At 42.2% G+C, this 14995-nt stretch overlaps 1 protein-coding gene across 2 annotated transcripts in view; it reads left to right on the forward strand.

Moving 5' to 3' along the window:
* The window catches only part of PTPN14 (protein tyrosine phosphatase non-receptor type 14), a 196204-nt gene that overhangs the window by 65959 nt on the left and 115250 nt on the right, over positions 1-14995 (forward strand). For both annotated transcript variants that reach the window (XM_061383514.1, XM_061383515.1), the window contains exon 2: positions 6096-6405. In XM_061383514.1, the coding sequence (XP_061239498.1) occupies positions 6232-6405 (174 nt within the window). In that variant the 5' untranslated portion in view covers positions 6096-6231. The remainder of the gene's footprint in view (positions 1-6095; positions 6406-14995) is intronic.

Consider the following 14995-nt stretch of genomic DNA (forward strand, 5'->3'; position numbering starts at 1 on the left):
TGGAGCACAGAGCTGAATCCGATACTGATCTTTCCCTTCAGAATGCTACTTGGGAGCCCAGAGGCCTATGGGAGATTCTTCAGTGTGAGAGAGACTGGGATGTGCCTACGGCTGTAGCTGCTGCTGCTGCTGCTAAGTCGCTTCAGTCGTGTCCGACTCTGTGGACCCCATAGACAGCAGCCCACAGGCTCCCCTGTCCCTGGGATTCTCCAGGGAAGAACACTGGAGTGGGTTGCCATTTCCTTCTCCAATGCATGAAAGTGAAAAGTGAAAGTGAAGTCGCTCAGTCGTGTCTGACTCCTCGAGACCCCACAGACTGCAGCCTACCAGGCTCTTCCGTCCATGGGATCCTCCAGGCAAGAGAACTGGAGTGGGGTGCCATTGCCTTCTCCGAGACACAGTCAAATGAGTTATAAAACCAAAGACAGTTTAGAATCAACCTTCTACCAAAAAACAAGCAAAAGAAACCAAACCCCAAACCAGTTGCTGACACCACGCACTCTACACACGTTATTGCCTGAGATGACAGTCTTCTGACCCACTGAGGATGGGCTGGTAATGGGACATTTCCTCTAATGGCTGGTTCATTTCTGCTCTAGATGTCAGAGTCAGGGGGATGGCAAGAGAGCAGTGCTGGGAGAGGCCATGATTTTGTTTTACACTTGGTCAGGTTTCACCATGGAATTGTCATTGCTTCATGTTAAACTTTATATTCTTTGTTTTGCCTTTTTCTTTTTAAAATTTTTTTTGAGGGGGAGGGATGTGGGCCATTTAAAAAGTCTTTATTGACTTTGTTACAGTGCTGTTTCTCTTTTATGTTTTGGGTTTTTCTTTTTTTTTTGTTTGCTGTAAGGCATATGGGATATGTCTCCTGACCAGGGATCTAACCCACACCCCCTGCATTTGAAGGCAGTGTCTCCACCACTGGACCACCAGAGAAGTCCCTGCCTGTTTTCTCTTTTAAAAGACTTTGTCCACAGTAGGTGCCAAGATCCTCAAGTCCTTTTGAAACACACCTGCTCTGCTATCCTTGAGCAAACCCAGCTCACAGCTAGGGGCATAGGAGGGGAAAACACCCACACTTACTGAGCACACCCAGGAAATGTTTTCTCATTGGCACCTCACAAACACCTGGGAAGAGATTATCTTTACATGTGAATAAAGCCACTCCAGTACTCTTGCCTGGAGAATCCCATGGTCAGAGGAGCCTGGTGGGCTACAGTCCATGGGGTCACAGAGTGTCAAACATAAATGAGCAACTGAGCACAGTCTGAGGTTGAGTTTATCTTTATGAATGAGTAAACTGAGAATAAATAATTGACACCCATTCTCAGCCTCTCTAGATGAATCCAGTTCTCCTACCAAGGTTTGAGTGTGTCCTGTTCCCTGAGATTAAACTTTGAATCTTAGAACTGCTCAGCTCATTTGGAATTCTCTCTCCTTCTGTTAAGTGAGTGACTTTTTACACCTAAATATATAATGTTGTTGTTGTTGTTTAGTCACTAAGTTGTGTCTGACTCTTTGCGACCCCATAGACCCTGCCAGGCTCCTCTGCTCATGAGATTTCCCAGGCAAGAATACTGGAGTGGGTTGCCATTTCCTTCTCCAGGGGATCTTCCTGACCTAGGAATCAAACCCATGTCTCCTGCATTGCAGGCAGATTTTTTACCACTAAGCAATCTGGGATGAACATAACCACAGTTCCACTATTGAAAAAGAAGAAAACCATAAAACATTCATATCATCTCATTTCTACTCCCTATTTCAGATTTCCCTAATGTCTTATGTGTTTTATAACTATTTTTTTTTCCAAGCTCGGTTTTATGAAGGTCACCCATTACATTTTGTTTTTATAACTCCAGAATTTCTCTTACTCTGGAGCAGTCTGCCTCCAGTCCTTTCTGTTCAATTTTTTTTTCATGACATTGACTTTTAGAGGAACCAGACCAGTTTTCTTTTAAGCTTTTTTGTTGACAGTTTACCTGGCAAGTGTCTGGCAAAATGAAGATTTCAAAAGTTCTTTAAAACTTAAAATAAGTATTTTCTAGGAGGTGTATTGTCAGATGTTGCACCTGATGTACCATTTTCTGTAGCTAGTATATTTGAAAAGAATCTTTAGTTATAAAAATAAGGCAGTTGTAAAATGTTAGAACAATTCAGAAATACAATTGGCCCTTTGTAGCCACGGGATCCACATATGTGGGTTCAACCAACTTCAGAAATATTTTTGAAAAGGAAAGTTCCAGAAAGTTCCAAAAAGCAAAACTTGAGTTTGCCAGACTGGCCAGCTCTTTCCAAAGCATTTATATTGTATTAGGTATTGTAAGTAATCTAGAGATGAATTAAAGTATAAGATAGGTTCTTTGCAAACACCATGCTGTTTTACATAAGGACTTGAGCATCCTCGAATTTTGGTCTCTGTTGAGGTCCTAGAACCAATTTCCTGCAGAGACTGATGGATGATTGTACAATATATGAAATATAAAATGAGAGTTCTGCTTGATACCATCACCATGGGGCCCTGAGATAACAGTCATTTTGGTGAACTTACTTTTTCCCCCATTTATTTGTGTGTTTTTGTTCATTATAAAAACAGTGTTTATCTGTGCACGTTGTTGTACGGTGTACTTTTTATCCCTGTATTATGGATCGTGTCCTGTCAAATATGTATTTAAAAGCAGGGACTGTGTTTAGCAGTGGCTGGGATACATGTGCACCAAGCCAGCCGCATTCTTTCCTAGGTATTCAGAGTGGCACGCCCAAAGGTGAAGTGCCGGCCCAGGATGAGAAATGTGACTTGTGCCCACAGAGCAAATATTTTTCTCTCTCTGAGCCTCTCTAGTTTTTCAGTATAGGGATCGAATCTTGATGTCTCCTGCCCTGTGTTTTAGCAAGTTCATGGAAATGTGAGAGGGGTAAACTCTTTAAGGACTCCATAGTTGAATGCTGATACTCTCTCTCTTTTTTCTCCTTTTTTGGGTGGGTCCCTCCGTGTTTTTTTCTGCCGATATCAGGAGATCATCAGGTTGGCCTATCTTGGAGGTAAACACGACACTCTGCCAACATAAAGTGATTTAGAAACGTTCATCTATTTTACCAAGCCCAGGTCTCTTGCATATGTATTTTAAGCCTTCATAAAACATGTACCTGTCACGCTAAGGAATGTGCCGAGGGCAGACATCAGAGGCTGGCCCAGGGAGTCTCGGGAGTGTGTTTGGCTGTGTTGTAGGGTTGTGTCCTGACAACCTCCTGGCTTGAGGCCTGGGGTGATTTCTGACAAGGAGTGATTTCTAAATATTGAAGCCATTAGAATTATTAATTCAAGAATTCCTGCAAGTAGCTATTCCTGTTTGTCTATCTAAGTGTTGGGGGCTCAGAGGTAGCAGCCTGACTTGGGGAATCAAATTAACAAAACGATCATATGAACAGGAGATGGTTCTTTATGCTTCACGGGAAACAGAAAGTTGAACAGAGAGGCCATGTGGACATGTCTGGCTTCTTTGGAAGATGAGAGCATTGGAAACCTTCCAGTGAGAGCCTTGCTGGCACAGGGCGGATGGTAAAGCTGCTTTTGTTGTTGTTATTTTATTCTTGTGTTGTCCATGGCAATAATGTCATCACTGGCATTCATGGGACATCTGGGGGTCAGTAAATCTTGTTATTAGTGAGTTAAATTTGGTGTAGTTTGGTGATGGGCTTTTGCATCAAGCATTTTGTAAAGGAATAAAATGAGAATAGGGTGGTTCCCCACATCTGTCTAAATATTTGGTGAAAAAAGGATACAGCTGTGATTTTAAGTACATTAAAGAATTCATGTATTCACTTTTTCTTAAAAAAAAAGTTGCAGACTAACTCATCATTAATTACTAATTTATAATTAATAATTAAATGCATATTCATCTCATTTTCTATCACCCAATAATAAATAAGATAATACAGTAAATAAAATAAGTATTAAAAATAAAGACAAATAATGTTAAAAGAGGAGCAAGATTAGATTTTAAGTTCAGGATCAATGAATTGCTTAAATTATTGAATCCCACTTTTTCCATCTGTAAAATAGGGATTATAAATCAACACCAGAGAGCTGGTAATGGGGTTGAAATGAGACAATAAATTTAAAAGTTTAAAAAAAGTTCAAATTTCACTCCTTCTTTCTTGAGCGGACAGGCTATATTATGTAACAACCTAAATAGGAAAAGAATTTGAGAAAGGATACATGTATGTGTATAATTGAATCACTTTGTTATAAACCAGAAACTAACACAACATTGTTAATCATCTATACTCCAATATAAGATAAAAAGTTTATCTAAAAAAGAATAGAGAAGAGACTTAAGAAATTTGAAGTTAATGATACTTGAAGCAACTTTGTGATAGCTGGGTAAAGAGGGGCAATGAGAGATAAATATCTTATTGAACTCCAAGTATTGCTGCCCATCTAAGACTTCTCCAACCTTATGGTTACACTGACTTCAATACAAGCTGTTGGATGGTTTTAATAGAAGGTTGGTTCTTAAGTAAACATAATATTTTATTCACTGTGTTTTCCCCGATCATTAAAGCAGTGTTCACAACAATAAAAACAGAAAATCAAGAGTAGTCAAAGGAACATTAAACCACAAAGTCTCTCATAATTCTATTCACCTGAAACAGCCATCATTAAAACTACCATGAGTACACTGAAGGAGCTTCCCAGTGGCTCAGAGGGTAAAGAATCACCTGCTGTGCAGGAGAGAGTTCAGTTCCTGGGCCGGGAAGATCCCCTGGAGAAGGGCATGGCTACCCACTCCAGGCAAGTATTCTTGCCTGGAGAATTCCTGGCGGGCTGCAAGTCCATGGGGTCACGGAGAGTGGGACACAACTCAGTGACTAACACTTTCACTTTCATACATTGAAAGAGATTTTCTTTACCTGCGTTGTCATAAGTATTCAGTTTTTAACTCAACCAGAGTTAATAGAGTAACTTTTCCTTCTGTCATCAGTGATCTCACAGCACACGTTTTGGTTACCTATTTTTTTCAATTATATAAGTGATGCTCTGTATGTAGATTAAGAATAAATCTTTGTTAGAACACACAAAAAAGTAAAAGATTTCTCTCCCAAGAAGCAGCCACCCAGCAGTTTTCTGTGCATCCTTTCAGAAACACTTAATATATACACAAGAATATGTCTTTCTCTACGTATTTTTAATTTTATGCAACTGGAATCTATGCATACAGTAAGCATCTTGCTTTTTTAAATTCCATTTAATTCCATGTCCTAGATTGCCACACTAAAAACACTAGCTACCTAGCCTAATTCAAACAACTTTGCAAATGATATATTTATTTCAATTGTCAGTGATAACACATTTTTACACTCTGTGGGTATAGTACTACTTACGTAACCAATCCTCTGTTGATAGAGAAAATGTTTCATTTTATGCTATGTGTACATGCTAAGTTGCTTCAGTCATGTCCAACTCTTTGCAGCCCTACAGACTGTAGCCCACCAGGCTCCTCTGTCCATGATTCTCCAGGCACAATACTAGAGTGCTACTTATAAACAATTTTTCAGTGGATGTCCTTTTCAAACTTGGACAAATGTATCTCTAGAAAATATTTCTTGAAGTAATTCAGAGAGTAAAAGGATATATACATTTAAAGTTTTATGTATTATTAGTAACCAAGCTTTGTTTTTTAGCATTTCATCAGTTTATACTCTCACCAAAAAATGTTACCCAGCATCTTCCTCAGTGATGGGTATTACTAATTTTTTTTGTCTGTGCCTATCTAATAAATGAAATATGATCTCTTAAAAAATGTAAATTGAAGTTGCATAGACATTGGTTTGAATACTGGCTTTGCCATGTGGGTTCTTGGATGAGTCCTTTTAATTCTCTGAACATCTGTGTCTCTAGCCATAAAGTGGATCTTGTCATATCACCATTGTAAGATAAGGTCAAGTGCAAGGGTTCCACCAAGGCGCTTGGGAGCATCAGTTTGCAGGCTCTTGAATCTGGGCCTCGGGGGATGTGCTCATGTGGGAGAAACATGTGCCGCCTGGAGCTTCCCTTCCAGCCCGTAACCTTGCTGCTACATTTGTGTTTGCAGCGACCCTCCGGAGCGCCACGCCGGGCATGGACGCCTTTTTCCGCACGGGTGGTAGTGCCCCATCACGAAGCTGCTAAGGCCATCTCAAGGGCGTGGGCGCCAGGACACGAGGGCAGCATCCCAGGCCTGCAGAGCCATGCCTTTCGGCCTGAAGCTGCGCCGGACGCGGCGCTACAACGTCCTGAGCAAGAACTGCTTTGTCACCCGCATTCGCCTGCTGGACAGCAGTGTCATCGAGTGCACGCTGTCTGTGGAGAGCACGGGGCAGGAGTGCCTGGAGGCGGTGGCCCAGAGGCTGGAGCTGCGGGAGGTAAGGGCGCGTGTGTGAGGAGTGGAGCGGCCACAGCGCAGCCCGGGGACCCGGCTTGTCAGCCTCAGCCTGGTTTCTAAGCATCCTGTGATTCCCAGCATGGCCTCCCTCGTAACACCTTTTGGTGGATGCGGGGACCTGCTCTGATGCTGTGAGAAGCAAGGACACCCCCTAGAGCTTGCATGGGGCTGGGGGGCGGTTGGAGGGAGGAAATAAGGGTGTGTGTGTGGCAGCTCCCTTTGCTTTCAGCCTATGAGGAGGCTGTAATGAGAGTCTCCTCCCCTAAGTCATTTACTCTCTTTAAAAACAATCAAGTGGGGTAGCTGGGGTTTTGATGTTCCAGCTACATATCAAGGAGAAAACTCCCACATACAGGGTGGATATAGCTGCTTTTATTTTTGGTTTGTTTCTATACTATACTCTTCAAAGAGGGTAAAAGAAAAAAGCATTTATTGCGAGCATGACCATTGAAGCTTTTTTTGTGGGAGCTTGTAAAATGGGAGTTTTGTTCCTCTTAAGATTCCTCATGACCCATGTTTTCTTTGGGCTTTAAGCAAACCCAGGGTTCACCATTTAGACAGTCACGTTACCTCTCTTTAGAAGAGACTCTTAGAGCAATATGCCCTTTGGTAATAAGCAAGCCCTGCTGTTTTGCAGCCTTATAGACATTCAGGAGAAGAGACTTTTGAGAGAGACCCACTCAGGCATTTGTTTCTTGAGAGCTTTGTAGGCTGGTAGGTAAGGGACCGTGGTTGAATGGTTGCCAGTGTTGAAATGATGGCAGACCCCTGAGAGTCAAGCCCTCCTTAGGGTAAGGAAGAGCCTGTGATTGCTGTGGGCCCTGGGATATCATTGCCCAGTTCTCAGGGTGGTCCCTCTGAAAAATGATCACATTTGATCTGTTTCCTCACCTCTCAGGATCCACACCCTCTTTCCATTTGCACAAGGAGTTGGGGTCAGGGAAGATCTTCCTCTCCCCTTGGCACCTACCGCAGGCTGCCTCTTATCCTCTGAAGGACTGTTTCACCTCAGCACTTGTTTCTCCGACTGGTCTTCATGTTTATACATTGGTTTCGGTGTTCAGGTCTTCCTTTGACTTTTCTTTTCCTGTGGAGGAGACTGTCCTGCCCAAAGGATACATGTAGCTTGGTAACTGACACAATTGAATAAGCATGTGAAAGATTCTGACCTTGGTGGTTGATAGTTGGCTCTTTTTACCTTATTAATAGCACATTGGGGTGTACGCATTTAAGCATCCGTGTGTAAATCGGCATAAAACATGCATGTTTTATAGTTTGCTGCTGCTGCTAAGTCAGTCGTGTCTGACTCTGTGCGACCCCATAGAGGGCAGCCCACCAGGCTCCCCTGTCCCTGGGATTCTCCAGGCAAGAACACTGGAGTGGGTTGCCATTTCCTTCTCCAGTGGATGAAAGTGGAAAGTGAAAGTGAAGTCACTTAGTCGTGTCCCTAAACTTGATAGAAGCTTTGTATTGCTGCTGCTGCTGCTGCTAAGTCACTTCAGTCGTGTCCGACTCTGTGCGACCCCATAGAGGGCCGCCTACCAGGCTCCCCTGTCCCTGGGATTCTCCAGGCAAGAACACTGGAGTGGGTTGCCATTTCCTTCTCCAATGGATGAAAGTGAAAAGTGAAAGTGAAGTCACTCAGTCGTGTCCCTAAACTTGATAGAAGCTTTGTATTGCTGCTGCTGCTGCATGAAAGTGAAAAGTGAAAGTGAAGTCGCTCAGTCATGTCCGACTCTTAGTGATCCCATGGACTGAAGCCTACCAGGCTCCTCCATCCATGGGATTTCCCAGGCGAGAGTACTGGAGTGGGTTGCCATTGCCTTCTCAGCTTTGTATTAAGAAAATGAAATAAATTTTTATTTCAATTTTGATATACATTAATTACAATTGGTGTTGTATTAGATAACTTAAAAATAGACTCTAGGGGGGAATCCCTGGTGGTTCATTGGTTAAGACTCTGCGCCCCCAATGCAGGGGGGCCCAGGTTTGATCCCTGGGCAGGGACCAAGATCTCACATGCTACAACTAAGAGTTCACATGCCACAGCTAAGACCCAATGCACCCCAAAAAACAAAAACAAAAAGCTCAAAACATTGTAGGGGATTTCCTGGCAGTCCAGGGGTTGGGACCCCATGCTTCCATGGCAGAGGACACGGGTTCAGTCCCTGGTTGGAGAACTAAGACCCTGCAAGCTACATGCTGTGGTCAAAAAAAAACCCCAAAAAACATAGGCTGTATTTTTTAAGGCAGTTTTAGGTTTATAGCAAATTGAGTGGAAAGCACAGTGTCCCACCCACAGTGCTTCCCCACTCTCAACACCCCACAGCAGGGTGGCACCTTTGTTACAGTCAGTGAACCCACATTAACACATCCTATCACTCAAAGTCTGTAATTTACGTGAGGGTTCACTCTTGGTGTTGTGTGTTCTGTGGATTTTGGCAAATGTACAATGATCTCTGTCCATATGGTAAACTTGTTTTTTAATGAACAGTGATTTTTTAAATATACTCAAGCGTTAATGAAAAAGGATACGTGTTTTAGGGTTAAACACATATTCCTCTTCCAGCAAAATGAAAGGTCATCCTGAGGCACCTTGGGTCACCAAAGGCCTCGTTGTCTCTCTGCTGGCGTTTGACTGTGTCCTGTATGACTCCATCCTCCTGTTACTGAATGCAGGTTCCTGTGTTACTGAATGCAGGTTCCTGTGTTTGATACACAGTGAGGCCAAACCGACATGTCTGAGTTTGGGGCCAAAAAAAGGTTTATTGCAGGGCCAAGCAAGGAGAACCGTGGGCTTGTTCTCAAAAATCCCTGAACTAATACGGTAAACTTTTCGAAGATCAAATCTGGTTTTGAGTGCACGGCTTTGCTGCCATTTCGGTTCCCAGGCCTGGTTCATGTGATCAGTAAACAGTTATCTCCTGGGGAAGCAGAATATGACAGGGTCCCTGCTCCCAAAACCCCAAGAACTGGGAGAATAGGAAAAACAAGAAACAAAGAAAGGGAACATCCTGTGCCAAGGTATAGAAACAGGAAAGAACATGGAATTTTCAGGGAAGGGCAGAGGGCAGTTTGTACTGATCTGTGTGTGTGTGTAGGGGTTATGGAGGAGAGGAAGGAGCAGGTGGGCAGATAGGTGGAGACCACTTTTGAAGGGCTTGATGTGTCTAAGTACTTTTAACTATTAACAGATCCCATAGGACATTGTTCCTAAAATGTGTCACGAAAATAATTAAAATAATCACCACCTTTGAATGCACCGTGTGCTATGCTGAGCACCTTTTGTTGATCAGCTCATTTAATGCTTCTTACAAGCCTGCCAGCGACTACCCTTGCCGTCCACTTTTATGGTCCTGACTCCACTGTTCTAATTCCCAGGGACGTGTGATGGCAGAGAAAGGGGCCGTGGTAAGATGCTTTGAGAAACACTCTCATTAAGTCCTGCAGTTAAAAAAAAAATATGTGTTGAGCTCGGTGTTGCACAGTTATTTAAGCCTTCTAATAAATACTCTTTGACTCCTTTAGGGAATAAAACACTGCCTTGAAATAGAAAGCCATCAAAAGATTCCAAGCTGAAGCATGGCACAGGCGCCTTGCCTTGTAAGAAAGAACCAAGTGGTAGGAAAATGATGGGGACTGGGGTGGCGGGAGGAAGTAAGTGAGCACAAGTGTGAGCCACTCAGTCGTGTCCGACTCTTTGTGACTCCATGGACGATAGCCCGCCAGGCTTCTCTGTCCGTGGGCTTCTCCAGGCGAATACTGGAGTGGGTTGCCTTTCCCTTCTCACAGAGATGCCAATTAGACATAACAAGAACCTGGTAAGAGGAAATAAAATGAACCCTTTAAGAAAAAAAAATTTAATTCTTTTGAATGAGTTCAGAAAAAAAGGTATGAGTTTCTGACTGGGAACTTTTATTAAGGAGGAGACTTGAGAGATACAGGAGGCTCAGAAAATTTAGAATTCTGATAATACAGCTACAATATATTTGAATCAATGAGTTTACCCTTTCCCTTACCCCCAAATAAAATCTTGTGTGGAACTGCAATAGATAAGATGGAGCTGCTCTGTTTGCTGAGGGGATCGATAGGATTTTCTGGAGTCCCGTCTCCTTGTGCCTTTCCCACCCCCCACATGGCTTGAAAAATAACTGCCCTAGATTGGGAGAAAAATAGCTAAAAACAATGCTGCCTTATGATTAACTCTCATATTTGAAAAATAAAAACATGGAGAACAGCAGAGTTTAGTGGCTAGGAATGTGAACTTGAACCAAACTGTCCGAGTTTGAATCCTGGCTCTGTCACTGACTTGCTCTGTGATCTTGGGTAGTACCCTGTGCTTTTGTTTTCTCATCTGTGAATGCAGATGGTAAGGGTAGCAGCCTCCATGAGCTGTTGAGAGGATTAAGTGAGTTAGTTTTTGCAAAATTGCCACTGTATCACAGTGTTGGGCACACAGGAACCACTCAATACAGTGGTCTCCTTGGCAAGACAAACCACTCAGATCAGACAAAGAGAAATATCGTATGATATTGCTTAGATGTGGACTCTGAAAAGAAATGATACAAGTGGACTTATTAACAGAAACAGACACAGACTCACAGACTTAGAGAAGGAACTTACGGCTGCCAGATGGGGATGGTGGGAGGAGGGGAGTTAGGGAGTTTGGGATGGACATGTGCACACTGCTATAAAATGGGTAACCATCAAGGACCTGCTCTGTGGCCCGGGGAACTCTGCTCAGTATTATGCAACAACCTAAATGGGAAAAGAATCAGAAGAGGATAGATAGCTGCATATGGATAACTGAATCACTTTACTGTACACCTGAAACTAACATAGCATTGTTAATCAAGTATTGTCCAGTATAAAATAAAAAGTTAATAAAAAAGATATTACCCAGGCCCCTCCAGAGATTGGACTCTCACCCTTTCCTAAGTCTCCTTGTTGCATTTTTAGGTGGCTCAGTGGCACCCCACTCCAGTACTCTTGCCTGGAAAATCCCATGGACGGAGGAGCCTGGTGGGCTGCAGTCCATGGGGTTGATAAGAGTCGGAAACGACTGAGCGACTTCACTTTCATTTTCACTTTCATACATTGGAGGAGGACGTGGCAATCCACTCCAATGTTCTTGCCTGGAGAATCCCAGGGATGGGGGAGCCTGGTGGGCTGCCGTCTATGGGGTCGCACAGAGTCGGACACAACTGAAGTGACTTAGCAGCAGCAGCAGCAGCAGTCAAAGAAACTATGATCTACCACTGAGCCAAAATCTTTCAGTTCCTTGAACAGTTACTAATTTCAGATTGTGCTGTCCAGTAGGATGGCCATTGGCTACATGTGACTATCGAGCGCTTGAAGTGTGGCTAGCTTAAACTCACATGTGCAGTAAGTATAAAATATACAGCAACTTTTGAATATCTAGTATGACAAAAAGTTAAAATAATCTCATTCATCATTTTTATATTAATTACATAAGTAAGTAAGTCAGTGTTAGTCACTCATTCGTGCCCAACTCGTTGTGACCCCATGTACTGCAGCCCACCTGGCTCCTCTGTCCGTAAGATTTTCCAGTCCAGGATACTGGAGTGGGTTGCCATTTCCTCCTTCAGGGGATCTTCCCGACCCAGGAAAGACCCAGGGAAGAAGTTGCATATTAAAAGCATAATACTTAGAATGACCATTTTAAATAAAATTTATTGAAATTTGAATTTTACTTCTTTGTACTTTTTAGAGTAGCTACTAGAAAATTTTAAATTAAGTATATGGCTCACATTATATTTCTGCTAAATACTGCTGCTCTAAGAAAAGCAAGGAGGCCACTTTAATAGTAATAAGGAATATAAATAATTACAATAAAATATAAAAATATGCTGGAATTACTTCCTTTAGGAATAATCTTGACTCTACATTTTTTTTCCTGAGTTATTTTTGTTAGAATGTAATTGCTTTATAAATTTGTGTTAGTTTCTGCTGTACAATGAAGTGTATCTGCTTTGTATAGATATATCCCCTCCCTCTTAGACCTCTCTCCTACCCCCACCCCCATCCCACCCATCTAGGTTGTCACAGAGCCCAAAGCTGTGCTAGACAGCAGGTTCCCACTGGCTGTCTATTTTTGCATATAGTAGAGAATTGACTATACTTTTTCCCTTGTGGCTCAGAGGGTAAAGCGTTTGCCTGTAATGTGGGAGATGTGGGCTCGATCCCTGGGTCGGGAAGATCCCCTGGAGAAGGAAATGGCAACCCACTCCAGTATTCTTGCCTGGAGAATCCCATGAATGGAGGAGCCTGGTAGGGCTACAGTCCACAGGGTCGCAGAGTCAGACATGACTGAGCGACTTCACTTTCACTTTAATTAAAATATAATAAATTAAAGAGAGATAAATAATAAAAGTACTTGAGACTATTCTTCCTGGCCATATTCTATTCAAGACAGAAAACTTTTTTACTAGGAAATCCAGCACTTTGTGGAAGGATGAATTTGATAACTCTTGGGTCTCTTCTAAGGCTGGAATAAGAGTCCTGGTTTTAAAGGAGCCTAAAAAATCCATAACCGTTTCATAGCGTTGGTGATTATCCTTTAAGTTATCCCCCTTTTCTTTTACAAATTTGTATTTTCATCTTTACTGAAAGCTGATTTATCCAAAGCTAGAAGTTATGGTAGAAGCGGCTCACATTTTGCTATTTTCATAATGGCTAGAGTTTATAAAGGTACAGCATCTTAACATGCATTTCCTTTTATCAAAGTAAAGCTAGCCTACACTAAAGACATTGCTATGGCTTGATTTTATGTTAATCTTTTGGGAATTGGAAATTTATCTGTGATAATGGGAGTCCTCGAACACCTCATTCCCTGGCCCCGTGAGATAATAGCAGAATTTGCTGTGTTTTATAGCCAGCTTAAACGCATCTAGATGTGTTTGTATTTGCAGGGGACTAAAATAATCAACCATGATTAAGAAACGATTGAAGAGTAGGCTGCTGGGGAGATTTCTGAATTTTGTACTGTGTTTCCTCTTTGTAAAGATTATAATGTGAAATCTTATCAGCTTAATGTCAATTCTGTAAGGTAAATTGGCACCGTGTCTGTTTTCTTGATAGACAGATTGTAGGTGAGGTAATCCCCTGGTCTTCATCTTTTTGTGCATTCGAGTGAGTGGTATAGCCTCTGAAGGAGGGGTTTTTCTTGGCTAGATTTGCTTCTTGGGTCTGTGTTACTCTGCAGTTTCTTTTCCTGTACTTTTATGAAGAGATTGCCTAGGAAAATGAAGATGGTACAGTTGTTAATTATAGACGTGTCAGTTATAGAAATCCCAGACTACCCATAGTAGAGGTTGATTGTGCATAAGTTGTTTTTTGCAGTTATCCAACTGATGTATGGTGGTTTATTTTCCAAAGCCATTGGAATTTAATTGCGTGAACTGCTATTTCAGAGTCTGTGTCTAGTCATCTTTTGAAGTATTTTCCATACCTCAGTGAAGGTTTGAATGCTTGTATGTAATTCCTCTATATTTTATGTGGAGGCATCTCAACCTTTCTGCTTCTTAATTTACAACTGAACTATATGCTCCTACAGAGAAACCCTTACAACCTAATGCAAGGTATTTTAAACTTTTGCTTCTGGATGATTACCTCTTCAGAATGCTTGAGATAAGATCACTGGATTTAATCCCTGGTCCCTAGTAATTGCCAAAACTGTGTCTGTAACCCTTATAAACAGTTCGCATTTAAGCTGTGCTGTTGGTCACAAAACTAGAAAAACAAAACCCTAAAAAAAATAAAAATAAAACCTTACCCTCATTAATAGCTACTGTGGGGGATAATACCATTTTTACAGATAAATGGACAGCAAATCAGAAACATCTCAAATTGTTTTTAAAGGCCTTCTTCACTATAGTCTTTTGATGATCCCACAAGAGGATCTAACTTTCACGCTGGAGGATTTACAGGCCAATCTGCCACTGAAGAAACCTATTTTTGTGGGCTCACATACACTTATGCTTTCCTGTTAAAATGCAAAACTCCAAACCAAATAAACCAGGAAGCTACTCATATGAAAATGACAGTTTAGGGTGACTGTTCTTCCATTGTTATTTTAGTCGTGCATTTTTAGCAGTTGATTCAGAGATGTGGTTCCTCTCCCTGGGAACTGGTTCTTCTGTGTTCTTTTTCTTATCTGCAGTGAACGCATTGCAGAATTCACGGCACCAGAGCTGTTTTTCTCTAAAGAAAACTAGAGAAATAAAATGAGATTTAGAGCTCACACAGAGGTATTGTGAGGCTTAGATGGACCTGGCTTATGTTTGGTGCTTTGGAGATAAACCAAGCAAGTGTCTCAGACATTTTACTTGGGCAGTGCGGTAGAATCCTTTCGGTCGTGGAGGAGGGGGTTTCTGTTTGGAATCCACCACGTTTTCTTCAACCGCGTGGCACTGTTTAGCAGAAGAGCTCAGCTTTCAGAATTCAGCTGGAGTTGAAATTGGCAGGTGGCTGATGCACAGGCCTGGTGTGGCCTCAGCTGGGCTGGATGGGATTAGTGGCCCCTTGGATGATACACAGGAAGTTACCTG

This window comes from Bos javanicus, chromosome 16 (genome assembly GCF_032452875.1).
Source record: "Bos javanicus breed banteng chromosome 16, ARS-OSU_banteng_1.0, whole genome shotgun sequence".
Classification (NCBI taxonomy): Eukaryota; Metazoa; Chordata; class Mammalia; order Artiodactyla; family Bovidae; genus Bos; species Bos javanicus.